At 44.8% G+C, this 26,125-nt stretch overlaps 1 protein-coding gene across 4 annotated transcripts in view; it reads right to left on the reverse strand.

The window, feature by feature from the left end:
- KCNAB1 (potassium voltage-gated channel subfamily A regulatory beta subunit 1) overlaps positions 1–26,125 on the reverse strand; it is a 359,203-nt gene that overhangs the window by 219,695 nt on the left and 113,383 nt on the right. Inside the window, exons 1-2 of one of the 4 annotated variants that reach the window (XM_072792179.1) lie at positions 12,669–12,860; positions 12,208–12,571 (exon numbers count right to left, since the gene is read on the reverse strand). The exons of 2 other annotated variants lie outside the window; for them this stretch is intronic. In XM_072792179.1, coding sequence (XP_072648280.1) covers positions 12,208–12,428 — 221 coding nt within the window. In that variant the 5' untranslated portion in view covers positions 12,429–12,571; positions 12,669–12,860. Of the gene's footprint in view, positions 1–12,207; positions 12,861–26,125 lie in introns of those variants that run through there. One more of the 4 variants, XM_072792178.1, reaches the window with a different exon arrangement.

Below are 26,125 nucleotides of genomic sequence, written 5' to 3' on the forward strand. Positions count from 1 at the left end.
CACGCCTTGATCCAGCTGTGGAGTTGAGGGCCGTAGCACACTCCTTACTTCCCTCTCACTCAAGCATCACTTCCCCTGCAGACTCCAGGAAACACGGTCTGACCAGGCGAGACTCAATTATAGGTCACGGTTGTTTTAACCCTTGACTCCCAATTCTCAAAGGTTCCTGATTCCCAACGAACCTTTTTTCTAGCTCACTTTGATCTGGGGCCACTATCATTTCTCCCTGAATTTGATACAGCCAGGTCTTTATTGTTTGCATGCCAAGAAGGGGTAAATAAATTGAAATGATTTGGCATCCGGTGTGCCAAATCTGCAAAGCTCATCATCCTCGGCAGGGGGTGAGGGGGTGGGGGAAGGGCTGCAGGCCTTCAGAAGGGGGCAGAAAGAACCGAGAACCACCGCCTACCTCTACTGGCATGGAAGACAAAGATTCACAGAGGAAAACTGCAGGTGATTAAAACATTTGAAAAATCTGTGTCCGAATATGAATTTTACGAATAAAAATAAAAAGCCTCAGTGATGAAAATGACTGGCCACCCTAATGGCTTCAATAAGAATAACACTTAATAGAAGGGTTCAGCAAAAAGAATTTCATATCCCTACAAGCAACTCCTTCTTTTCTCCCCCACAACATTGCTGTGGCAACATTACTGAGGCAGGAACAGCAGGAGTTTTGTGAAAGGGTTGAGTTCTGTTATAGGGCGAGCGCAGAGCCTCACAGGCGCATCACTTCAGGAAGAAAGGCACGCTGCTACAGCTCCCACCACCCCAGGTACCAGGATGGACTGCGATTCACAGCTCACCAATTAGTTATGAAGTTTGGATGCAGATATATTTTTTGAGCCATGGGGATTTTAATTACAGCTTGATCTTTATGGCCATCCGTTGATTTTTCTATCAACGTCCACTGCCAAATCTTCCAATTTGTACATATAGCTTGAAAGGGGGAAATAAAAAGAGAGAGCAAAAAAGGATATTCCCAGGAGATGCTTCCTTGAAGGGCCTAACAAGCACAGCAAGCTCAAGCAATAATTACCATTTTTTAAAAGATTTTATTTACTTATTTGAGAGTGTGTGTGCATGCTTATGAGCAAGATGAGGAAGGGAGGGACAGAGGGAGAAGCAGATTCCCCACTGAGCCAGGAGCCCAGGTGGCTCCATCCCAGGACCCCAGGATCATGACTTGAGCCAAAGGCAGATGCTTATCTGACTGAGCCACCCAGGCTCCCAAGAGTAAGTGCCAAGGCCAAGGTAAGACTCTTTAAACTTTTTTTCACACTGGAGCTATACTCTATGAACAGGAATTTTCATTCTGATTAAAAACCTAAGCTGTAGCCTTACACAGAGAAAATCCCTGGTGCCCTGCATTTTTGATGACCCCATTATTCCTTTTGCTGTCTTGCCTCAGTCTCAGATGCTAGAGAAAGTGATGAGGATGTAGCGCCTGATACTTGGGCTCCTTTAACTCTCCCCTCTCTTGCATAACATATTAGCACCGCAGGTGTCGCAAGCTGTAGACAGCCCCTGAATGGTGTTCCCGTCCTAATTTCTGAAACCTATGAGTAGGCTACCCCATGTCGTCAACGGGACTTTGCAGAGGTGATTCAGTTAAAGATTTTGAGATGCAGAGATTATCCTGGATTAGCCGGCTGGACCCAGTGTTATCATAGGAGTCATTACAGGAAGAAGGCAAGAGGATGAAAGTGAGAAAAAAAAGGGAGATGTGAAGACAGAACCAGAAGTGAAAAAATGTGCTTTGAAGATGAAGGGAGGAGCCACAAACTACGAAATGCAAGTGTCCTCAAGAAGCTGGAGAAGGCCAAGAAATGAATTTCTATGTTGAAGCCTCCAGAAGGAGCACAGCCCTCCCGACACCTTGATTTTAGACTTCTGACTCCCAGAACAGCGAGGGAATAAATCTGTTGGTTAAGGCACTACTTCTGCAGATAGTTTGGTGCAACGGCACCAGGAAAGGACTATGTTGTGAAGTGTCCAGCTTGCTTCCTAAGCATACTTGCTATTTGCCTCCTAAATTACCTCTCTCTTTGAAACAGGACCACCCGAGGTCCTGCCGAAGCCCGTGGGGCAACAGTGGCTGGATCTGAAGTCCTCAGGCAAGCCTCTGCTTGCTTCTCTGGGTGAGGAGTGATCCCGTGCTCTCATGGACTAAGATCAGAGCTCCCTGCTTTCAGAAGGTGGCTTCTGGAGAAACTGAAATCTGACACTTCTTTGCAAATGAAAGAAAAGCCATTATTGAGAGAGAAGCTGTATATCAGACCACAAATTTCCCAACTGATATTTTCTATTTAAGTAGTTTGTAGATCTTCTTTTAAAACTGAATATGTTTTCTCGCAAGGTGAAAACCCTCTGAAATCAAACAGACTTTTTCTGAGCATTTCTAGTCTTTTCAGCCAATGCAAAGATTCCATGATGCAGAGGTGCTTGTGCATGTGGAGGTAGGAAATGGAGTAATAGTGAGTCCAGAGACCTATTTCCATCAAGAGGCCGCAGAGGAATTCTTTGCTGGTTCCTGAGTTGAGAGAGGAGTGGCATTCGGTGGTAAAGCCATGTTATTTACACAATTGATTTTTATAACCAGCTTGTTGCTGTGGTCTCAGGCCAAAGAGTCTAACAACAAAAACCAAATAACATAAAAACCAAGTTTAAAGTGGAAATTAATTTCAAAGAAATGAAAAAGAGTGTGCTTTATTAGCATATGTTCTTCAGGAAAAAGCTCGCTTTTCTTATATAAGAGCTCTGTTCAACCAGATGGGCTTTCTAGAAGAGATAAACTCATCATGGAGAACGCTGTGCCTGGAATTTCCTGAGGCTGAATCCATCCCTTCAGGGCCACTCTCTTGGAAGATGTTAATTACCAATACAAAAAAAAAAAAAAAAACACTTTTCTTGTTATTAATACTAGTCCTGCACAGTTGCCTTGATCTTGAAACTTTCAAGTTTTTTTTAAATCATCTCTATAAGAGTACATCAAAAAGCAAATTACTCATGCTATAAACTGTTAGTTTTTCTCTTTGGATACCCAACTACAACTGAAACCTATAGATCAGATTTACCCCTTTTCATGTTTATTTAACCCAAGAGACTTCAACGGCTACCATTATGACCTTTAGAGCCGATGACCTTGTAAGAGTTGCCATCTACCAGCCTCATCATCCTTGTCGAGTCTAATGGGTTAGAGTTGTAAAACCTATTTCACAGCAAGTTTTTCAAAGACTAGCTCAAAATGCTAAAAATGATTTTCTCCCCAAAAACAGTAAGCCCAGCCATGAAATGCGAACAAGGAGATAGACCAGGTTTCTGTCATTAGGTGACCTTGATATTCTTGGTCTTGAAAAATCTAGGCCTTTACTTGGAACTGCATCCAGCACTAGATGACTTCAAGGAGATGCAGTCATTGTACAGAGGCTGTGAATGAGAGTCCTAAATTATTGTAGGGATGCAGAAAATGAAATCTGGGAGGAAAAAAACTGGAACCATCCTGAAAATTAGGAGGCTAAGTGTTAGTGATGTTCTAGTACTGGGAGGCTTACAAAACGAGAAATTATAGCTAGCTCATTTTCTGTTCAACAGAGGACAGGCCAAGAAGCTTCCAGGGTACCCGGAAAGAAGCCGAATAAATCACAAGAAGGAACTTCGTCATGGTGAATTTTTTTTCTTTTTGGACTCTTGGATGATCTAGCAGCAGAACCACCAGGCTAGGTGAGCAGGTGCCAGACCAGAATGGGGACAAATCACGCCCCCCCCCCCCACACCAAGGTGTTAACAGGAGGCCGGGATCCTCCAGCAGGCCCCTGGGGGCCTCCCTTTGCCTCACCACTGCACCCTTACTACCTTACTCCTCATTCTGCCTTCATTTCCCAACCTGACGTGATGGTTAGGGTCCAGACAACAGACAAGAGTTCTCCAAACCCTTACTTTATTGCTTCCTTGGAAGATTTCAGAGCTTAATGAATGATTCTAATTCTTAGAAAGAAGAGCCAAATTTTTTTTTTTCGTGACTGCCATGAAAGGAGATTACACAATATTTCTTTAGGGGCCTTTACAAGTAGCTACTGCACAGCACAAGTTGGAAAAACAGGACAGATTTCTCATGAGGGCTGGACCAGATGGCCTGTGCGAGTGCTCTCAGAGTCCTCCCTAGTTGTCGATTCCAAGAAAAAGAATTGCTGCTAGGCTTCTGTGTTGGTTTCCAATCTGAGTAACTGAAAATCATCCTGCAATGAGGATTTTTTTAAATGTATTTTGATTCTGACTCTCAGGAGCAGGCTTTCAAAGTAATCTCTAAAAGCATGGAGGAGAGTAAAGGATGCTCGGTACTGAAAATCCAAATGAGCATTTCACATCTGGGGTTGACATGGAGCGCCGTCCTATCATCTGTGCCTGTGCCTTACAGATCTCTTTCTGAGACACCAGTTCTTTAGAGACTGTGACACTAAAGCACACTTCCATCTGGAACTTAATTTTTGTCCAGCTTCAGAACCTCCGCCACAGGGGCTCCTCTGGGGTCCTCACAACTCTAAGATGAAGAAAGCTGGTCTGGCTCGCTCATTGCACAGCAGGGCTCTGCTTCTTCCAGAGAAAAGTTTGAACTGCAAACTGTGCATATGTATAGAAGAGAATTGTCCTTTCTAGAAGCATCGTATGCACTGTGCTCCTTTCTTATGTTGAAAAATGAGACCTAACCAAGAAGGTGCAGGGTAGAAGCTGAAGTAAGGAATCCCGAAGTCAGGGGACCTGAGTTCGGTCCTGATCCTCCCATCACCTCCTTGAGTCACTCTGACCAAGGAACTGGCCATTCCATATAAAAATAATAGTACTGAACTAGATGGCATCTAAAGTTTCTTCAGTGCTAATATCCACTGCTAACTCCGTTATTTCTAGAGATCACATAGAACTAAAAATTCTTTAAAAAATATTCTCAATATTGAAATGGAAGCGACAGCTGGGGGGCCCAGGGAGTTAAGCATCTGCCTTTGGCTCAGGTCATGATCCCAGGGTCCTGGGATCGAGTCCCCGAGTTGGGCTCCCTGCTCAGCAGGGAGTCTGCTTCTCCCTCTCCCTCTGCCTGCCCCTGCTTGTCCTTGTTTTCTCTCTGTGTCACTATCTCTGTCTCGAATAAAATTTTAAAATATTGAAATGGAAAATTTTAAGACTTTTTCATAAGTTCTTCAGTCTCTATCAATATTTATTTTCTAGCTCTGAAAAGCATGGAAAGCTGGTGACCAAAATATTTTTCAAACGTACGATGATCCATTTGCAACACTCAATCATTTTTTTATCCTGTCTAATGACTATCAAAATGGCTTTGATATTCCTGTAAAGAAAAGTAGGAGCTGATGCTGGTGAATTCAATTCCTCTCATGCAGGGGTTTTTCTTCTCCTAAACGATGTTTTGAGTTTAAAAAAAAAAAAAAAACTAACCAAGAGTCCTAGATTTTGGTCAGATTCACTGGACCTAAATAAATCCCAATCTGTTTCTGAACATACCAATGACAGATTTTGAATCTGAAGAAATGAATTTGAAACTCAAAAGTCGAATTTATGAATCTGATTTCCTTTTTGGATATAATGGGAATTTTTTCCTCCTCTCAGAACATTTTGGAAATTACTACAAGTTCAAATATCGGCAGAACTTTTTTTAAAGAAAGGATTTCTAGAAAATGAATGCACTTCCAAAGAGGGGCAGTGAATGGATTGGGTTTAGAGACTTCATCTATAACAAACCAATTGAGGATTACAGCTGGAGGATGAGCTGCTCCTGGAAACGCTTCAGAGACATTTCTCCACTTGTATGTGCCGCGCACACGCACAGAGCCATGGAACTGGAGCAACGTTTGCCTAACAACTTCCGGGAGGCTGCCTCCCCTCCTACCATTTTCTCACCATCCCATGGATGCCAGACTTCTGACTGCTGCCTTGCAGAGGTGGAATTAACTCTAGGAGACTGAATCAGCAACTAATTTTCAGGAAGGTTTCTCCACCTCCCCATTCTCACCATTTTGCTTTGAGGAAGAGGGGAAAGCCCACACCCATGGGTGTCAGTACAAACGACAATGGTATTCCTTATCAAAGGGGGAAAAAAAAAAAGACTGGCATTCTAAATAACCAAGCTGCTCTCTTCTCTGGACTGAAATCAAATATTTCTATTTGAAACACAGCCACAGAGCTGGCTCTTCTCTTCCTCCCTCTTCAGCCCACTATTTCCTCCTACTTTTCCCCATACGCGTGCGCACGCGCGCGCACACACACACACACACACACTCTTGGTGCCTTTTACGTAATTGGCTGACAAGATTGATCTTTCACTTCAATTGCTTTGATTCAAAATCTGCCCACCATTCGTGGGAGGTAAAGAATGGTAGAGGACACGTGTGCTTTAATAAAGAGGCTGTGAAAGGAATAGCATGGGAGAGGCATGTGGCCGGAGTCTTCTCTGGAGTCTTGATTCTCTGCAGGAAAGTAAGGAAGGCTATGGAATTAAATTCTCTTCCTTCACATTTACAACCTTTTTTTTTTTTTTTTTGTGGAACAATTGCGTTTAATCTCCCCCCCCCCTTTTTTTTTTAAAGATTCTACTTATTTATTCATGAGAGACACAGAGAGGGAGGCAGAGGGAGGAGCAGGCTCCCTGCAGGGAGCCGGATGTGGGACTCCATCCCAGGACACCGGGGTCATGCCCTGAGCCGGGGGCAGATGCTCAACCACTCAGTCACCCAGGGGTCCCGGGTTAATCCTCTTTAAATAGAACTTTAACCAGACAACCTGTTCAAAAATCAGCAACTTCCACTGCTGATGTACACCTGATATCTAAGTGGGTTACCCAGGTGCCCAACCCTGACCCCGTCTTACCTCTACAGGATGCTCTCGCCACACTGCCCTGCACAGACCCTCTGCTCTGTTCCAGTACTTCTCACCACTGCATGCACACTCTCTGGGACATGCTGCCCACCCCTGCTGCAGCCTGCTCCTCGATCTCTGCCCAGCTTGGTGTTTCTCCTTCCTCAATACTGAACTTCACTGGCTCTCCTCATGCGACCTCTCCCTGACTCCTACAGCCTCTGCTGCAGGAGGTCTCCTCAAACTACAGCAATAACTATTTTTCGTACCACTATGCAGCCTTCTTGGGTAGGTATCTAGTCACACCAAACCGTAGACAACCCTCTCACTTTGTATCGCCAGCATTTAACATAGGGTCCCACAGGCGTAGCCGTGCACTTTCTAAGCATTCATGGACTACCCATCACATGCCAAGTGCCAGGTTAGACTCTGGGGTTACAGAGAGGAATAAATTCCAAAACTCAAGCTGCTCACAGACTAATGGGGAAGCTACAGACATAAATAGGTAAGAGCAACACTATGCAATCAATAATTTCCATAACAGAAATAAGAACCAGTTGCAGTAGAGGCATTGACAAGCACTCATTTCATGCTATATAGAGTAGAGCTGGGGTAGGTTTCACTGAGGTCATGCTAGAGTTGGGTGTTGGAGGATGCATAGGAATTTGCCTGACCAAGTGAGGTAGGAAAATTCTAGATCAGAAGGATGAAAATGGAAAATGATACAGAAGCATAAAGCACCAAGAAGGTTCAGAGTACTATGATGGGTCCTTCTCTCAGGTAGGTATTTCTGATGAAGCATGTGGTCATCAGAGGAAAGATGAAGATAGTGACCGGGAAAAACCGATAGAAACCACACCACAAAGGACCTCGGGTGCCATGTTAGGTGATTCACATTGTATTCTCTGAGCTACTGAATGGCAGTACTGAAGAAATCTGAGGATAACGATGTAATCTGAAGCTATCTAAAGCATCCTGAGAATAATGACCACAACCTGATTTTTTAAAAACCATTCACCCACCAAGCAACAAACTGAAACATCCATACCATGGAATACCACTCAGCAATAAAAAGGAATGAACTATTAAAAAAAAAAAAAAAGGAATGAACTATTGAGACATGCAACAATTCAGATGCACCTGAATTATACAGGGTGCAAAAAAAATCCCCAAAGATTACCAAAAAAAAAAAAAAAAAATCCATTTACAGAAGTGCTCTTGAAACAAGAAAATTATGGAGCTGGATCTTTGGTTGCCAAAGAAGAGGGGCTGGAATGGTGTATGGATGTGGTAATAAAGGGGGAGCGTGAAGGGGCCCTCGTGGTGATAGAACAATTGGGACTCTTCACTGGAGTGGCAGTTATGGGAACTTCTACCTCTGATAAAAACCACAGACATGTAAACATACACAAATATGAATAATGTGTAACTGGTAAAATCCAAATAAATTCTGTGGATTATACCAATGTCAATTCACTAGTTTTGATGTTATGCTATAGTTATGGAAGCTATTACCACTAGAGAAAACTGGATTAAGTGTATACAGAAATTTTCCATATTTTTTTCTGCAAATTCCTAGGAATCTATAAGTATTCCAAAAAAAAATTTAAGTGACAAAAATGGTAAAAACGTGATTAACTTAAAAAACTGGGGAATTTAAAGATTTTAAAGTGAAATTTAAAGATTATTGCTCAACAATATTGATTCTTATAATGAATTCTCTTGATTTCAAAGCCTGTTTTATGCAACATTACAGTACAATGTTTTATTGACATGGATGTTTATGTTACAGGTAAGATTTTTCTAGATGAAATTGGGTCCATCAATGTTCAAATTGTTCTAGGGCTAAAGTAACAATTTTAGAATGGGGGTCAGTAACTTATCAGCACAAAGATGCTCAATTCTGAATGACAAAGGCTCTGGGACCATGTCAAATACTAGTAGGATCCTTCTAAAATGGTTATTTTAAAAAAGACACCCAACTAATCAAATAAAAACAATAAAACAAATCTGATTTAACTTCTATTCTCAGTGATTTGGCTTTCTTAAGATGAGAGGTATGCACCGATCTACTTCTATCATGTATGGTTACAGAGTGTACATCAAACTCAAACACAATGTGACAAACTGAGATTAAAAACACACGAAAGTAAAATAAAGGAACTCTCATGCATTAACAAAGCACAAGTGTAAAAACCATAAGAAATGAAATAGTCTTATGTTATTGACATACGGCCTAGTCCCCAGGATGAACGTTAGGTGGAATCCTGTTCTCTGAACAGGGCTGAAAGTAGTATTTGAATAGCAGATTTCTCTAGCAGACTTTTTTTTTTTTTTTTCCCCATCCTTAGCCTTGAAACAATAGCTAACTTTACGCAAGATTTTTGCAAAATGGTAGCGTGACGGTAACAGTGACTGAGTATTTTATTCTTGCAGAATTCGGATGCTTCACACGAGTGTACATTAACTCTTTCTAAAACCCCAAGTTCGTGAGCTCCTAATTAATGGATAATAATCACGGGCTATGGTACGAGTTGGGCTTTAAAAATTACAAGTCATTAAATGAGCAGAGAACATTCTACTTGTTTATCGGGATTATAAACAGCAGGTCCTCAATGGTCAGGTGACCCTTTATGTAGCAGTGTAAGTCCCTGGATTGGCAAATAGGTGGCAGATCTAGACAATTCCTCATGCCCCAAGATACAACCATAATTCTGGAACTGAAGACAGAGATGGTATCTCAAAATGGAGAAGTCAAGGTAGCCCAGGCATGACCATCACCCTCCCAAAATATAGCCTTCCTAAGAATGTCTCCTAATAGAGATTATCTGTTTTCTTGTGATCTGCTTCCCCAACCTGAATGTAAGCCCCAGACCTAGTCTGCTTTCGGCACCGGTTTTGTGAAACTAGTTCAAGTAGGGTTCCTGGTGCAGAATAGGTGCTCAATAAATATCCGTTGACTAAAATACCTCTTCACCCCGTAACACTGCTTTTTTGGCAAAAAAGAAGAGTGGGCGGTAGACACGTTTCAAATGCTGATGAAAGCTGGGGGCCTCCCCTTGGGAAAAATATGTACAAAAAGACTTTTTTTTAAAAATCTTCTATAGTTCATAGATGTCAGATTCAGCTATGCCTATGGAAATCCTTTTCAAGGGTGAAGTTATTGTAAACACAGCCACCTTAAAAAATTTTGCTATTTGTTGTAACATGATATTTTAGGGACATTAAGATCAAAGACAAGGATAATTCATAACATGATATTTTAGGGACATTAAGATCAAAGACAAGGATAATTGAGCTAATTAAAATAGTTCTATCATATTTTATGGAGCGTAGAGCTAGTCCCTCCCTCCCTTTCTCTGTCCCCAACCCTAAGAAAGCCTTAGTGTACACTTAGCATAATCTCATCAGCTCTTTCCTGCAGGTACTCCGAGTGGAATTTGAAGGAGAGAGGGGTTAAGTCACACTCGCACACACCCACAACCACCTGCCTATCATAGGGAAAATGGTTCAGAATCCGAGGGGAGAAGCTTGTCCCATCACCATAAACAACAAACGACTCAAAGAAAACTGAAAAGCCACAGATGGCTAACTTTTTGTCAGAAGAGCTGTACTCAGTTGCCAGTAACGGAAGATGCCCAAGTGAATCGTACTTGCACGTTGAACTTCCTTAAAGAGAGGATCACTATCCAATCAGCCGAGCTGTAAATGCGACCAGCAAAACCTTAATGGAAATCTCCTGCCCTCTGAACAGCTTCACAAAACCAGACACAGTGACGCATAAGCAACTATGCAACTCTGCCACAGGAGGTGAAGGCGTTGCTATTTCTCCTGATTCACCAAGAGAAAGCTCATGGTGCTGCTAACAGGCCAGCGGCTGCAGTTCCACTGGCCTCTGTGACCTGCCTCATCCGAGCGGCCGTTCCCAGGGGCCCCGCTGGTCTCGCGCAGCAGCCCAGCCGCATGCAGCGCCGTGTCCGTGGGGCAGGGCTGCGTGTGCGCCACACAAGCAGGACAAAGTGCCAGTGCACCGGGGACTGCAGTCCCAGCACACCAGCAGCGTGGGGCCCACTCGCCGCCACGGAAAGACCGAGAGAAGCAAGAGTTGCCTGGAGTCAGGCTGCTCACATCGATCGTCCTGCAGTCCTGGGGCAAAGAGCTTTAGCTCTGATTTTCCAGTGGCATCCCTGCCGCCACACACACGGCTTTCTTTTGTAATGGCTCCAGAATAGAGCAAAACAACTGTGCTTGGTGTTTTTGCAACGAGAAGCCCTCCCGTGACCTCACCAAGAAACTTTTTCAAGGGTAACGGTTATAGAAATTGGTTTAAATGCCTATTCCCGAAATCCCACACGCAGAGTCTTAGGTGTGCATGATTTCAATTGCATCAAGTTCCTTCCATTCCAAAACCTGGTCCCTAACAAAGATGAGGGATGGATAAATGGAAATAATCGACAAAAACCGTATCTGCACAGCAGAATAACCAAAGCCTTGAGAATACACATCATTAGCTTCTCTCCTCTACACCTACAAATGCTTTGAGACGAAAGCACAGGCGTAGGTTTAAGGAATACAGCCAGGAAGGCTCAGGGCAAAGCAGAGAGCAGGAGATGGCAGGAGTCACATAATTGAATAATGAAATTTTCTACTTATCAGATTTAAGTCATCCCGTATTAAGGAGAGCATCAACTATTACCAGGAAGGTTTCCAACTATGGAAAACCACCCAGAGGAAGAGGGAGCTGAAAAATTCATGAGGAAGCTCGTTAAAATAATTAACTTTTTTCCTCCATATTTCACAAGAAGTTCTCCATTTTAGTTCGGGCAGTCGTTTAGATCCAAATGGGTCAACGCTCTGCCTGTTTTACCTTCAAGGGTGTTTCCTCCTGCAACAAAACTTCCCTAAGAGCTGGCCCAGCGTTTGCTGCCTTGGTCCTTTGAGGGATAAATAAGAACACCGTCCGAGGTGGGCAAGTAGTGTGATCACAGGAAGCGGAGCCTGTGGCACGAAAGGGGGCCAACACGTTTGCTGTTGGAAAAACTGCCTGATCTCCGTCCCAGCGGCTTGCAGCAGCTGCGTTAGTCCGCGCGGACTGGCAGCGGCAGCCCCAGGTGCTCGCCAGGCAGGTGCGTCCCTAAAGATGCCAGCTCCGCACAGCACAGCCCCCGCCCACCCCCCCCCCAGCTAACCAGCTAGTTTGGAGACACCCGAGGATCCTAAATCATCCCCCCCACACTCCCCGGGGTGGGCATGGGGGGGTCGGCCACTTTTGGGGACCCCGTGAACTGTCCCCACCGCACCTGCTTAGACCCAGAAGCCCCGGCGGCGGGGGCCCCGCATCCGTACCTATATTTCATGCCAGTCTGCTTCGCGGTGGACTCCTTGAGAGAAATGTGATGCTGGGGGGTGAAGGTGCCCAGGCTGCGCGCGATGATCGCGACCGTGCGGAACTTGGCCCGCGCGGCGTTCACCACATTGGGGGCGGCGGAGCTCTGCTTGCTCAGAAGTCGGTCCTCCCCATTCCGGCTCTTGAGGTTGTGCTCTGTGCAGGCTATGGAGACTTGCATCGCTCCCCCGGGCGCGCACGGCCCCGCGCAGCAGCCCGGCCGGGACGCAGGCGGTCACGGGAGGTGGAGCGGCCGCGGGGTCCGCGCTGCCCTCGGCGGGGGAGGGGGGGATGCGCCGTCGGTCCTCCGGGCTCACCTGGGAGCTGGGACAGGGTGGGGGGATGCACCGTCGGTCCTCGGGGCTCACCTGGGAGCTGGGCGCTGGGATGGAGGGGGTGCACCGTCGGTCCTCGGGCTCACCTGGGAGCTGGGCGCCGGGAGCAGGGACAGGGTTGGGGGATGCACCGTCAGTCCTCGGGGCTCACCTGGGAGCTGGGCGCCGGGATGCGGGGATGCACCGTCGGTGCTCGGGGCTCACCCGGGAGCTGGGCGCTGGGACAGGGCGGGGGGATGCACCGTCGGTGCTCGGGGCTCACCTGGGAGCTGGGCGCCGGGCGCCGGGACGGGGAGGGAGGGAGCGGCCGGGCGCGAAGTTGGCGGCGCAGCAGCCGGAGCGCGGAGCGGGCTCGCCGAGCTCCGGGGCCGCCCTCCCGCCCGCCCGCCCGAGCGGCCAGATCCCCGCGGCGCCGAGCCTCCCGCAGCCGCCCGCAGCCTCCCGCAGCCGCGCCGCCGCCGCCGAGTGCGCGCAGCCCCGCCAGCGCCGGTGCGCCGGGTCCGGGCGCGGGCTCGCTCCGGGCGGGGGCTCCCAGGCGCGCGGGCTGGCGGCAGGACGCGGCTCCCTCGGGCCACGGCCGGGCGCTCCGCGGGCACGCCGCTCCCGCCGCTCCCGCCGCCGCCGCAGGCTGGTCCCCGGGGACCGCGCCCCGCCCCCCCCCCCACCCCCCCCCGCGCCCGGCTCAGCTCCTCGCGGGGGAGCCCGGGCTGCACGCAGGGCGCAGAGCGCGCGGGCAGCGACCACTCCCCGCCCCCCCGCCCCTCCCCCAGGTGCTCGCTGCCGGACTCCGCTCGGACCCGCACCGAATCCTGCTGCAGCTCCGCCGCGGGAGCGGGGGGCGGGGAGGGGGAGGGGGAGGGGGAGCTGCTGCCCCAGAACGCGCGGGGGCACCGCACGTGCATGCGCGGGCCGGGCTACCCCGACCCCTGCTGGAGACGCCGGTCCGCCTGAGCCCCGCCCAGGTCGCGGCCCCTGCATACCTGCTCCCTGGGGGCGGGGGCGGGGGCGGGGGGTAGGGGGGAACCACCCGTGCATGCGCGGGCCGGGCTGCCGGGACCCCTGCTGGAGACCCCGGTCTGCCTGAGCCCCGCCCAGGTCACGGCCCCTGCATAACCCCGGCCGAGGTCGTGGCCCCTGCACACCTGCTCCCTGATGGGGTGGGGGGAGGACCACCAGTGCATGCGCGGGCCGGGCTGCCCCGACCCCTGCTGGAGACCCGCCTGAGCCCCGCCGAGGTCACGGTCCCTGCACACCCCAGGCCGAGGTCGTGACCCCTGCACACCTGCTCCCTGGGGGCGGGAGTGGGGCGCTTGAAGCGTCCTCAGGGCCACAGTACAGGCCCGCAGGACTCCAGCCCGCTAACTCGCTGGAAGATCCACCCCGGACCTTAGACGACCGAGGAGTGGGCCGGGGACAGAAAGTTGGCACCAGCCAGAAGGGGCCACCCTGGGTGAGCAGCAGGTCCCCACCGGCACCCGGAAGGTCCAGGCCAGCCGGCGATGCCCAAACGCTGTCCCCTCCCTGGTCACCTTGGTCACCAGTGAGCAGCGAGACCTCCTCCTTGACTTTGAATCCACGCGAGGCAGACACATCTTGTGGGGCAGCGTCAGGTGCGAAGGAGCTGCTCCATAAATGGGGCTGAACAAAACTAAGCAGCTGTGGGCTGATAATTCACCTATTTGAAATTCAGGGAAGGTAGACCCATTTTATAGATACGCCTAATAGAATCGTGGCTTCTGCAAAGTCAGTTTTTTAAAGATTTTTATTTATTTATTCATGATAGAGGCAGAAAGAGAAGCAGGCTCCGTGCAGGGAGCCTGACGTGGGGCTCACTCCCTGGACCCCAGGATCACACCCCAGGCCAAAGGCAGGCGCCAAACCGCTGAGCCAACCAGGGATCCCCCAAAGTCAGTTTTCTAAGCGTGGTTCCCAACAGACATTGCTGTCCAGCAAAAAGGAACAGCGTTTAAATCCACAGTATCTGTGAGCACCACCTCTCTACTGGGCAATAGAGACGGGGGAGAGGAAGCACGGTCCTTCCCCCTCAAGGAATTGGCAATCTGTGTGGGAAGGACAAAGTCTTAAAGGGGCTAATTAACAAGTCATGGGTGCATCAGTGTTCAGATGAGTGGTACAGACGCTAAATATGCTAGAGTTAAGCAGGGGAGTAATTCCAGAAGGCTACAGAAAGTTCTTTGATTCATTCCCCACATTTCTACTGAGTCTCTATTGGATAGCAGACTCCGCTTGATGATGGGGCCCAAAGATGGCTTAGAGGCTGGACCTCATGGAGCTCACGGAAGCCTGGGCAGCCCTCAGAGAAGTGGGACTTTGCCGGGGTGGAAAGGGAGGTGAACCTGATGAACAGGAGAGGAGGGAGGTGGTCTTCCCATGGGTTGGCAAGTGTGGGGAGAACACATGTGCTGGCTGTGTCTGTGTGCTTTAAGGAGAGAGGAAAAAAAAAAAAAGCAGGTCTGACCACTTCTTCCCAGCTAAATTAAGTTATAGGAATGAAAATTTTAAGTAGAATATGTGCTTATTTTGGATTCTACTCCAGAGATGAATCTCAACATTTTATAACCCGCAGATAAGGTTTAAATCACATTGTGGAAGCTCGTCCTTTATTCTTCGTGACCTTCCCACTCCTTACTTTAGAAAGTGAGCATACTACCTACTGTTCAGTGGTGGAGAAATAACCTTAGGATGGGGTGAGGGTTGTGCAAAGGGACAGTTGATGTCTTCTTTTTACCCTTGGCTCCCAGGAGGGAGTTGTTGAAGATAGCTGCGTTCCCTGGAATAAATAACAGTGGGCAGAGAGGAAGCACATCATTAGAACCTTTATGTTTTCACACTAAGCTGGCTCATCGGAGATGATCAATGTGAATCAAGAGGAGAGTCAAAATGAGAAGAGGAAGAAGTGGGAGGAATCCAAAGGAACAGCTCAGAAAAAGAGGAAACTAAAGCAGCCAGGGAGGCAAGGCAGAGCGTGGTGATCACCACAGGCCCAGAGGGGTCAGGAGTTTCCTTGGGCCCTGGCTGTGGGGGAGGACGTGCGAGAAGCTGGCTGAGGGCTGACGTAAGTAAGCGGCCTGCCGATTTCCAAGGGAGCGGTGGTGTGGGGGGTGCAGGAGATCTGCACGCGGCTAGCCAAGACGGCTTTCGGGTTTCCCTGAAAGCATAACCAAAACCAGGTCGGGGAGGAGGTTATCAGAACAAAACAGGCTATGCGGAGTGCCTCTGAGTCACCTTTCCATCCCCCACAGGACCAAGCAGAGTGCCTTATATAGAGCAGGCCCTCACTGTATGAATAATTGAGAGGGAGATGGGAAGCAAAGGAGAGAAGGAGGCAGGAAGGGAGGTATATGGGAAGATGCCAAATTCTTGGATAAACTTGATTCCTTAAAAAGAAAAAAGAAAATCCTGCACGTTCTAGTTTCACACAGCCTGCTTACTTAAAGGGAGCCAATAATTGCCCCACATTCACATCGGCACCTCTTGTGTATTGAGGAGCATCCGCCTTTAGTCTGCCTCAAAGAGAATCAAAGAATGGAAACCAGAGGATCGCTTGCAGCGCAAGCCTCTTTCTTGCTGCCCGCAGTGTGCCTCTTCAGATCCGATACCACGTAGGCTTTGACAGCCACCAGCAGCTGGGTGACTTATCCAGCTGTCCTCACCCTGCCCAGCATTAATGGAGCAGTAGGTCTCAGGAGTCTGGGAATTAGATAATGGCTGGCTGGGAGAACGCTCATTCCTAATAAATTAGTGCTAACAGGCCACATGCTGATTGCGGTAGGAAATGAGATAGGAATCCTGTTATTGTCATACAATAGGATTTTGGAACAGTTATTTCAGATTCAAATAAGACCCACAGATGATATAATCATAGATGTAGCTATAGATGCAGATACAGAGGTTATGGATTAAATTGGGTCCACCTCCCCCCCCATTCATATGTTGAAGTCCTAATTCGAAGTGCCTCAGCAGGTGATGGTATAGGGGACAGTGTTTAGGGAAGTAATTGAGGTAAAATGAGGTCATTCAGGCAGGCCCTAATCCAATGTGACTGGTGTTTCTGTGAGAAGAGGATATTAGGACACTGATACACATGGAGGGAAGATCCTGTGAAGATACAGGGAGAAGACAGCTTCTACAGGCCAACAAGAGAAACTGACCCTGCTCACACCCTGACCTTGGACTTCTGGTCTCCAGAATGACAATAGAAATTTCTTTGGTTTCAGCCCCTCAATTTATGGTATTTTGTTATGGCAGCCCTCACAAACCAGTACAAGTATATTGCTTTTTTTAAAAAAAGTTTTAAATACTTATATTACTGGTCAAGAAAATATTGGAACGCTCTAGAGGAGATGCTCCTAAAAGCCATTATTAGACCACAGTGATATGATTGTGCTACTCTATACAACCTGAGCCAAAGTTATAAGTGTACTGCAAAGAAGAGCTCTAAATAGAACTCCTATTTGTTCTGTTCCACAAAGTTGTAAAAGCCTCTACAAGGCAATCCTTGATACAAGTGATGGTTTAAGACATTTCTAGTACTCCCCCCCCCCTTTTTTAAGAAGATTTGAGAGAGCACCGGTGCCTGTGTGCAGGGGGAGGGACAGAGGAAGAGGGAGAGGGAGAGCGCAAATCCCAATCCCGAGGAGACCCTGCTGAGCGCAGAGCCATGCAGAGCTGGATCCCAGGACCCTGAGATCATGCCCAGGGCTGAAATCAAGAGTCAGTCACCCAACTAACTGAGCCACCCAGGTGCCCTTCCCTTATTAACACTCTCCTTATTCTGCCAATTTTCCCTTTCAAGGGCTTGCTTTACAGCGGCTCGGGTAACCAGCAACATTAGACGTGTCATGGGGTGGTGGCAAGAGACCTGTACCAGCAGACAAAGGCCTGGGCTCCAAACCCAGCTCTGTCGCTCTGCCTGTGACCTCGAGGGTCATCCTAATACTCCGCACCACTGTTCTCTCCTCATCTGACATAGGAGAGGGCTCCACAGATTCAGCAGGATGCTTTTGCAGAGAGCTGTGGAGGTTACGGGATCACGGAGAACCAAATTAATCGCTTACTCTGCAATTTCCCCTGGATCTCAGCTGGTCTCAATTTATTACCCGATACTTGGAATTCTTTGGCATTAACGTCAAAGGGTCATTGAGTCGTGGCGACAGAGCTGCTTAGAAGCAGACTGCAGGCTACTGAACTTGCCCCCTGTCTTCTCGGGCTCATCATAGAGTCTTCCGCTAACATGGAAGGACTCTAGAGCGTGGGGTCAGCGGGAGTGGGGTGTGAACCCCAGCCCTGCCGTCCTCTTCCTCCCTTCGCCCACCAGCAGGATGCTCCACCTCCCTGCACCTTGGCGTCCTCACACGAAATGGCGCAAGAATAGGCCTCTCTGGATGCATGTAGGAATTACATGCAATGGTACTGGGCCTACAGTAGGCACTTGGTAACTGCTAAGCATCCATCTCCATTTATCAAAGGCAGGGCTGTTAGAAGTCCTTAATCTCTCAAACAGGCTCTACCAGGGGACCCCAGCAATTACTACCACCAGTAAGATGTAGACCATACTTCCTATATCCTAGGAGCTCTCAACATTCGGCATGCACGGACTCAATCTGCACATAATCCCATGGGGAGTAATAGGTTTTCAACACCATTCTAGAGATGAGGAAACAAGACACAGAAGTTAAATAACTTGCCCAAGGTGACACAGGCAGGAAGCCACAGAGCCGGGATCTACTCGGGGTCGTCCCCCTCCACAGACTTGGTTCTCAACCACTGTGTGTACTGCTCCTCATGCAAGAACATCCTTGTGAGGGGCTTTACCCAGTGCCATTTTATGAATATCCTTTTTTAGAAGCCTTATTCTTATTAAGAGGGGGAAATTTCAACATTAGAAGTCTAGAACTTTCAGAACAATTAAATCATCCACCCTTGGTAGCTCTGGGGTAGTCCTTCCAACAACCTTTTAAAATATTTCATAATGCTTTATTCTCATTGCTCAAGAAAACATTTTTTTCCCCAATAACCTGGCACATTTCTGATTAACTGGCTTTCTTACAAGTCAAGTCAAAACAAATGCTTTTTGCTGAGTCCACTTAGAATTTATGATTTCTATGCCATGGGAAACTGGAGCCAGTGGAGGCCAGGAAACATTCAATTATGCAGCCAGGCAAAACTGGATTCATTCGAAACAGAAAAGAATCTGCTACTATATGAAGAATTTTAAACATGCAAGTGTACAGATGGCAAGCCCCTTTATGTGCCTATTATTTGTGGTTACAAGAGAAATTGTTAGGATGAGAGTCTGCTATTTATCAGAAATTCTTAACATCTGGGTTTGGAGAACAATTTATTATATTCTGACAAATTGAACCAGCCATGAAAGTAACAATGGGCCTACGTTTGCGTGGGCACAGGTTTTAGAATAACAGGGAAAGTAAAATTGAGAGGCCAAATTGGAAATACTCAAGGCTCTGCTGAATAGAAGAAACTTCCAGGTATAGACCATTCTTCCCTGGGCGAAAGTTTCACCAGAGAACCCCCACTAGGAAACTGAGGACAAAATACAAATTTTCTCACACCACTGTCCACATATCCAAACAGAAAACATAAATAAGGACACTTAAGCTATTCAATTAACACTTGAACTATACCCATAGCCACTGATAAAATATTTCCTTAATTAGAAACTTGTGACATATCAGATGTACCAGCAAGATCTCCATATTTATCTATCATTCTGTGTTCAAGGCAAGCTGCCACAGTGCTATGGGAAGCAAATAATGGAAAAATAGGAGATTTACAACTCCAATTGTTTTGTTCAGGCCTCTTCATGGTAGGTAAATTCTCATAAGCTTGCCTAGAACCTGGACATAAAGCTGGGGGGAAACAGACACGTGGTCAGTTTATTTTGCAAATGTCATTAATTCCTCAATTAGTAGCTATTAGTGTGATTTCTGCTGTTGCCTTATAACAAGCTGGTCAGAAATGTTTGTCAATTTAAGATATCATTAATCATAAGACACATTATTACTTTGCATCCCACTTAAATAAAAACTATGGTCAATTGTTATGAAACAATGCTTTTTTTTTAATCACTTAAAGTTATCGAAAGAGACATTTTAGACTTAGTTGGGCTTTTGTGCCCAAAACTTCACTCTTGTACATGCATGAAAGGGAAAATAGAAAAGAAATTGGTTAAGGTATTCCTCAAACACATTTTTTTGATAGTTTACTATCATAGTTTACACATATTTTGATAGTTTACTCAGTCATCAATCTCCACATCTTTCTACATAGTCATCCTTCGCGTTGGTAATGTGGCCATTTTTTAAAAACATGCTCACTGGACTCTGAATAGCCAAAGCAATCTTAATAATGCTGATAGTATTACAATCCCAGATTTTAAGATATGCTACAAAGCTATAATAATCAAGACAGTATGGTACTAGCACACACACACACAAAATAGACACAAAGGTCAATGGAGGATGTGGAGAAAATGAAACCCTCATGCACTATTGGTTGGAATATAAATTGGTGCAGCCACTGTGGAAAACAGTATGGGGACTCTTCCCAGAAAGATTACAAATAGAATTACCATATGATTCAGTAATTCTACTATTTATCCCCCAAAAATAAAAACATGAATTTGAAAAGATACATGCACCACAGTGTTTACCGCAGCACTATTTATGATACCAAAATAGTGGAAGTGGCCCAAATGTCCATCAACTGATGAATGGATAAAGAAAAGGTAGTATACATATACAGCAGAGTATTACCAAGCCATAAAAAAGAATGAAATCTTGCCATTTGTAACATGGATGGACCTAGAAGATATATCACCAAGTGAAATAAGTCAGAGAAGGACAAATTCATGATTTCACTTATATATGGAATTTAAGAAACCAAAAAAAAAAAAAAGAACAAAAAAAGACTAGCAAAAAAAAAAAAAATACAGAGAACTAGCAGATGTCAGAGGGAAGACGGGTGAAATAAAGGGGAATTAGAGTATACCAGTCTTGAGCACTAAGAAATGAATAGAACTGTTGAATCATTACCTTGTACATCTGAAGCTAATAAGACTGTATATTAATTATACCTGAATTAAAAAAAAATCAGATACTCATGGTCTCAGGAAAAAAAAAATCCCAAATTTATTGACACCCACTCTGAAAGTTGTGAGGCATACTTACAGGCATTGACAGCCACATCAGGACGGTCACCTAGGCAGCAGCTATAGGAAGTTAAGTCACAATTTCACTAAAGGAAACATATGCTTCAGAGAATTGATGAACTATAAGGATTCCTAAGATATATATTTTAAACTCTCATTTCATGGCCATTTAAATCTACAATATCCTAGAAGGAAGGAAGGAGGGAAGGGAAAATTTCTTTCAGCACCTACTGTGTTCCAGGCATTGTGTCAAAGACTTGTATATCCACGATCTCATTCCAGAGGAAAGGGAGAAAAGAATCCACTTTCATCAAACATTTAAATTACTTGGTCCCTCAACCACGTGTTCTACAGATGGAGCTACAAAAATCATCTTCACCCTTGTAAAACTAAACGTGAATCAGACTCCAGAAGGGCTTTCCACATAAAGTCACCCATGCCTGGTAGGGCTGAGAAAAGGAAGCAACCTGAGGGTCTTTCTAGAAATACACGAATGGGCTAAAATTCCCTGGTTTCAGTTCAAATGTGTTGGTCTTTGTAGGGTGAGAAAAGCTATTGTCATTCTACCTCATAACTGATGCATCTTGATAAAAGATGTAGTCTCTCCCTTCTTTGTTCTATTCATTTTCAAAGAGGTGGTGTTGTGAAAGAGCAGGCCTTAGATCCTATGAGATTCCGTCTAAGTCCTTCCTTTTGATAGATCACAGAAAGTTAATGTAGGCGACTCCTTAGGCTTTCATCACATTTAAAATAAAACTCCTCTGGGGGAGATAGAGTACAGAGTGAGAGCTGGAGCCTTCTATCAAGTACTGTATTGTCTGAAGTTTTTATAATGCACATATATTACTCTTGTAAAAAATACATATTTTTGAATTTTTTCTATCACAACCTTATCACAAATTCATCTAAGAGGAAAGAGGGATACATGGAAGCATGAAGGAAAAAGTCACATTAATCCAGACTTCTAATTTTTAACATTAAGTGTCTGTCATTATTTATCCATTTTTAACATTAATATCTGTCAGTATTTGGTTTGCACATTTTTATTTTCCACGTGTAGTTCTGTGGTTGTATTAATGTTGCTGCTGTCATTTTATGTAATTGAATAATTTTTGAAGTATGTGTCAAAAGACAGTGTTTGTTCCTTTGTTTTTCATTTTCATACATCATCTACCCTTAGGTCATTTATTTGTCACCACCCGCATTGATCACCAGGTCAATAGGCATCTTCCATTGTCCAGTTGGTAAGTTCTCTACCCTGAGGGAGCCAAGAGATGAAGCCCTCAGCCCCTTCCCATAGGGTTCCCTTCCTGCCTGGGGCGTGTGCAGACACTCCTTGATGGCTAAACTGCTTACAGGTCAGAATGAGTGATCCAGCTGATAGAGACTCTAGAGGAAGACATCACTGGAGGTCGAGGCAGTGCAAGAGACTATGGTAATGTCAGAAAAGATTTGGGCATTAAGGAGAGAAAAGAACCCAAGCAAGGAAAGAAAGTGGGTGAGGGAGGCTCATGGGAAGATGAAAAATTTTTTTTTTTTTTTTAAGCAAAGATGGGGATGTTGAGGGACCACTTAGGGAACAATGAGCAAAGCACTCTGAATGGAACCTGATTTAAAAAGAGGATTTATGTAAGAAATGATGCAAAAACCAATATACATAGATCAACTAGAGTTGATTCCAGGACAGCCTGGAATAAGAGTCTGGTGAAGACTCTCTGCTCAGGGCATTCACAGGGAGGCTGAAGATAGAACGTTCATTAAGGGTTCAGGTCTGGGGACAGGTGGGTGAGCAGTATTTTTGGAAGATCCCTCTGGAAACCAATAGGGTGGGCCAGTAGGAGACTGCTAGAATCAGCAAGCTATAAGGTAAAACTTGCTGACAAAAGAATTGTACTTCTCACTGCCAGTTCTAACAGAAAGACTGGGAAAGTGTTCACAGTGCACTGTGTTCTCAAAAAAAAACAGTTTACAAAATATGTACAGCAGGAGACTATTTTGACAGAAGCAAAAATTATCTGCCTCTGCAAAGAAACCAAGGATATATTCAAATATAGTTGGTATACTGGGTATATTTGAGATACTCAAGTATTATCAGTAGTCACCTATGGATGGTGGAAGTATTTTTATTTCCTTAATTTTAATAGATTTCCCGCTATAGGTATACAGTACTTTCATATTAGGGAGCAAAAAGAAAAGGGATATTCAGAGAAAAAGAAATGATGCTTGAAGCAATCAGGGGCCTATAGGTATACTTATGGGCAGAAGACCAAGACTTTATTTCACAGCACCCAGTAGTGGGAGATAAAACAAACTGAATCCGTTTAGTGCCATTTAACAAACAAGTATCCAGGAATAGATTATCCAGGATGTGACCATTAAGCTATGCTAACTGATGTGGAAAATAATTTATCAAATCAAATCACTGTTTTGCTATAGATTTTATATGGATTCCTGCTGGGGAAGCAGGCAAGAAGTGGTTTGATCCCTTAAGACCATAGTTATTAGACATTAAAGGAATTTTTGATAATAGTGACTGAATTATACCAAGCCAAGCCTGGTTGACCCTCCCCCGCAGTTGGCCTCTACTAAAGGGAAGGGAACCTATGTTGGTTCATAGTTAATCAAATTAATGGGAGCTGAGCCCCTTAGGGGAAAAGGGCACGTCTCAATCTCTCAGACAGCCGTGCAGACAGGTGCTTTATTAATTTCCATTGGCTGAATAAATGAATTTATACCAAGCTCTGGGATAATGCCAGAATTGAGGGGAAATATGCTATAAAGTAGTCCAATCACTATGCTGAAATTTCTGAGCTCTAATTGTAGTTTTTCCCCAGTATTCTGCATTTACCCTTTCTTTGCTCCAACCACTTGTTTTTGAAATAGTTCTATGGTGATGAAATGAGAGAAGGAAGGAATAATGCAATATGGTATTTCTGTATAGATGTTAGGAAATGTTGGCAAAGGAATAGGAATGAGGAGGGGACTGAGAAAAAAGAATTTTAGTCAAAATCAAATGTAGGGAAGGATTTGAAGAGACACACAAGGCTTGAGCATAATCTAACTGAATTCCACAGGAGGTGGTTGGTCATTTTTGGAAAAAGAGCAGGGTCTTGGTTTCCTAGGGCAATGGTCACCAATTATCACAAACTAAGTGACTTAAAACAACAGAAATGTATTCTCACAATTCTGGAGGCCAGAAGTCTGAAATCAAGGTGTGAGTAGGGCTATGCTCCCTACAAAGGCTCTAGGGGACAAATTGGTCCTTGCCCCTTTCAGCTTCTGGTGGCTCATCAGCATTCCTCATGACTTCAGTTCCCCAAATTCTTATTCCACCTTCAAATGGCCTTCTCCGTGTATCGGTCTTCTCAGGTCTCTTATAAGGACACTTGTCACTGGACTTCAGACCTACTTAAGTTGATTTCATCTCACAATCTTTAACTTTATTACATGTGCAAAGATACTTTTTCTAAATAAGGTCCCATTCACAGGTTTCAGGGATTGAGATATGAACGTATTTTGGGGGACTACCATTCAACTGACCAGTGTCAGTTTGAGGAAAGCATTTGTTAAATGGGAAGGAGTGGAGAAAAGATGGAGAGAAGGGCAGCAGGACTACACTTGCTTTCTGTCCTGACAAGAGAGTAAAACTCAAGATACAACAAAACCACCCATGACTATATGGAGATGAAAACTCACTCTAGTACAGGTTTGAGAGCTCCCATTTGAGAGTGGTTTCTTTAACAGGGTGAAAACAAAGAGAAAGGAGAAGAATCTTCATAGGTCAAATACAAGCAGGTGGCCCTTCCCATGCCCTACAGTAGCTCTTTGCCCAGAGTCAACAGTACTAGATTAGGTACAGAGATCGCGCATGAAAGAATCCACATAAAGGTATCATAAGTAACCACACTGCATAAGAACGGATCCATCCACTAAACCAGGGCTTCTCTGGAAGAAGCATTAGCCCAGGGAGGAGAGAGAATGGTACATGGACTACTTGGGAAGTAGAAATAGCAAAGACACAGTATAACAGAAGCTATGAGGCATGCAAGCTATGGAGGAAATGGCAACCAGTTATGGTTTTATCAATGCTTTATTATTTTTACCATTTTCCTGATCAAGAGTACCCTCAAGTTATTTTAATGGATGCCTTTCTTTTTAGTAAAAGCTTGAACTATCATGTCAGGAGAGGTAGGTGTTAGAATCTGGTAGTCACAGGATCATGTGGAGCAGGACTAGAGCAGCTCGAGTCGAGTTCCAGACTCAGTAGGAGAATAGAAGATTCGAGTCATGGGCCTTATGATGTTGAGGAGCAGGGAAGGATATTAAATCTAAAAAGACTAAGTACTTCTCATTATAAAAAGCAGCTTGGAATCCAGATTATTGAAGGCAGTAGTCAAGGGATCAATTCAACAGAATGGTCACTGAGGTCAAAGTGGACCAGTCCCTAAAATGAAGGTAATCCTAAAAAGTATTAAACTAAAGCATTTTTTATTACCCATAAATCAAAAATTTAACTTATTACAAATGAAGATTTATGAGAAATGAAAAGTACTTTGGTTTAATATTAAAAGATATTAGTACGGTATAAGTCAGTTTTAACACTATGTTGAGATTATAAAAAAATGTATTTGTGTACATAGTAGTTCATATAGTACTAGCAAATAGTATATAGTATTAGATATATGTACATATATGTGTATATAAGTATACAGTAGTACAAAGGACGGGGGAATGAATGGAACATGGAACTATACTGGAGCAAGATTTCTATGTTTTAACAGAATTAAATTCATTTTATTTTGAAGTAGATTGTGGTAAGTATATATTATAATCATCAGAGAAAAGAAAGTAGTTTCTCAAATCAACAAAAGGAGTAAAAATATTTAACAGAAAAGAAAGTAATCAAAAGCTGATTCGAACTAGTAAATTTAGCATGGTCACAGAATAGAAGATCAATATACAAAAATCAATTGTATTTTTATACTAGCAAAGTCTAAAATTAGTAAAACTTACAAAATAATAAAATACTTAGAAATAAGTTGAAGAAATGTGCATCTTATAAGTTAAATATTACAGAGTATTACCAGGAAATTAAAGAAGTTCTAAATAACATTAATGGTTACTGATTGGAATGTTAATATTGTTGAGATGGCAATTCTCTCCAAATTGATTTAGAAATTCAATGTGTTCCCTATCAAAATTCAGAATTTTATAAAACTTGACAAGCTGATGCTAAAATTTATATGGAAATGCAATAAACAAATAGCCAAAATAATTTTGAAGAACAGCTATATTATAAGACTTACACTATAGGATTTCAAAACTTATTACACAAAGCTAGATCAACCAAGA

The sequence above is a fragment of the Canis lupus genome, chromosome 22 (genome assembly GCF_048164855.1).
Source record: "Canis lupus baileyi chromosome 22, mCanLup2.hap1, whole genome shotgun sequence".
Taxonomy (NCBI): Eukaryota; Metazoa; Chordata; class Mammalia; order Carnivora; family Canidae; genus Canis; species Canis lupus.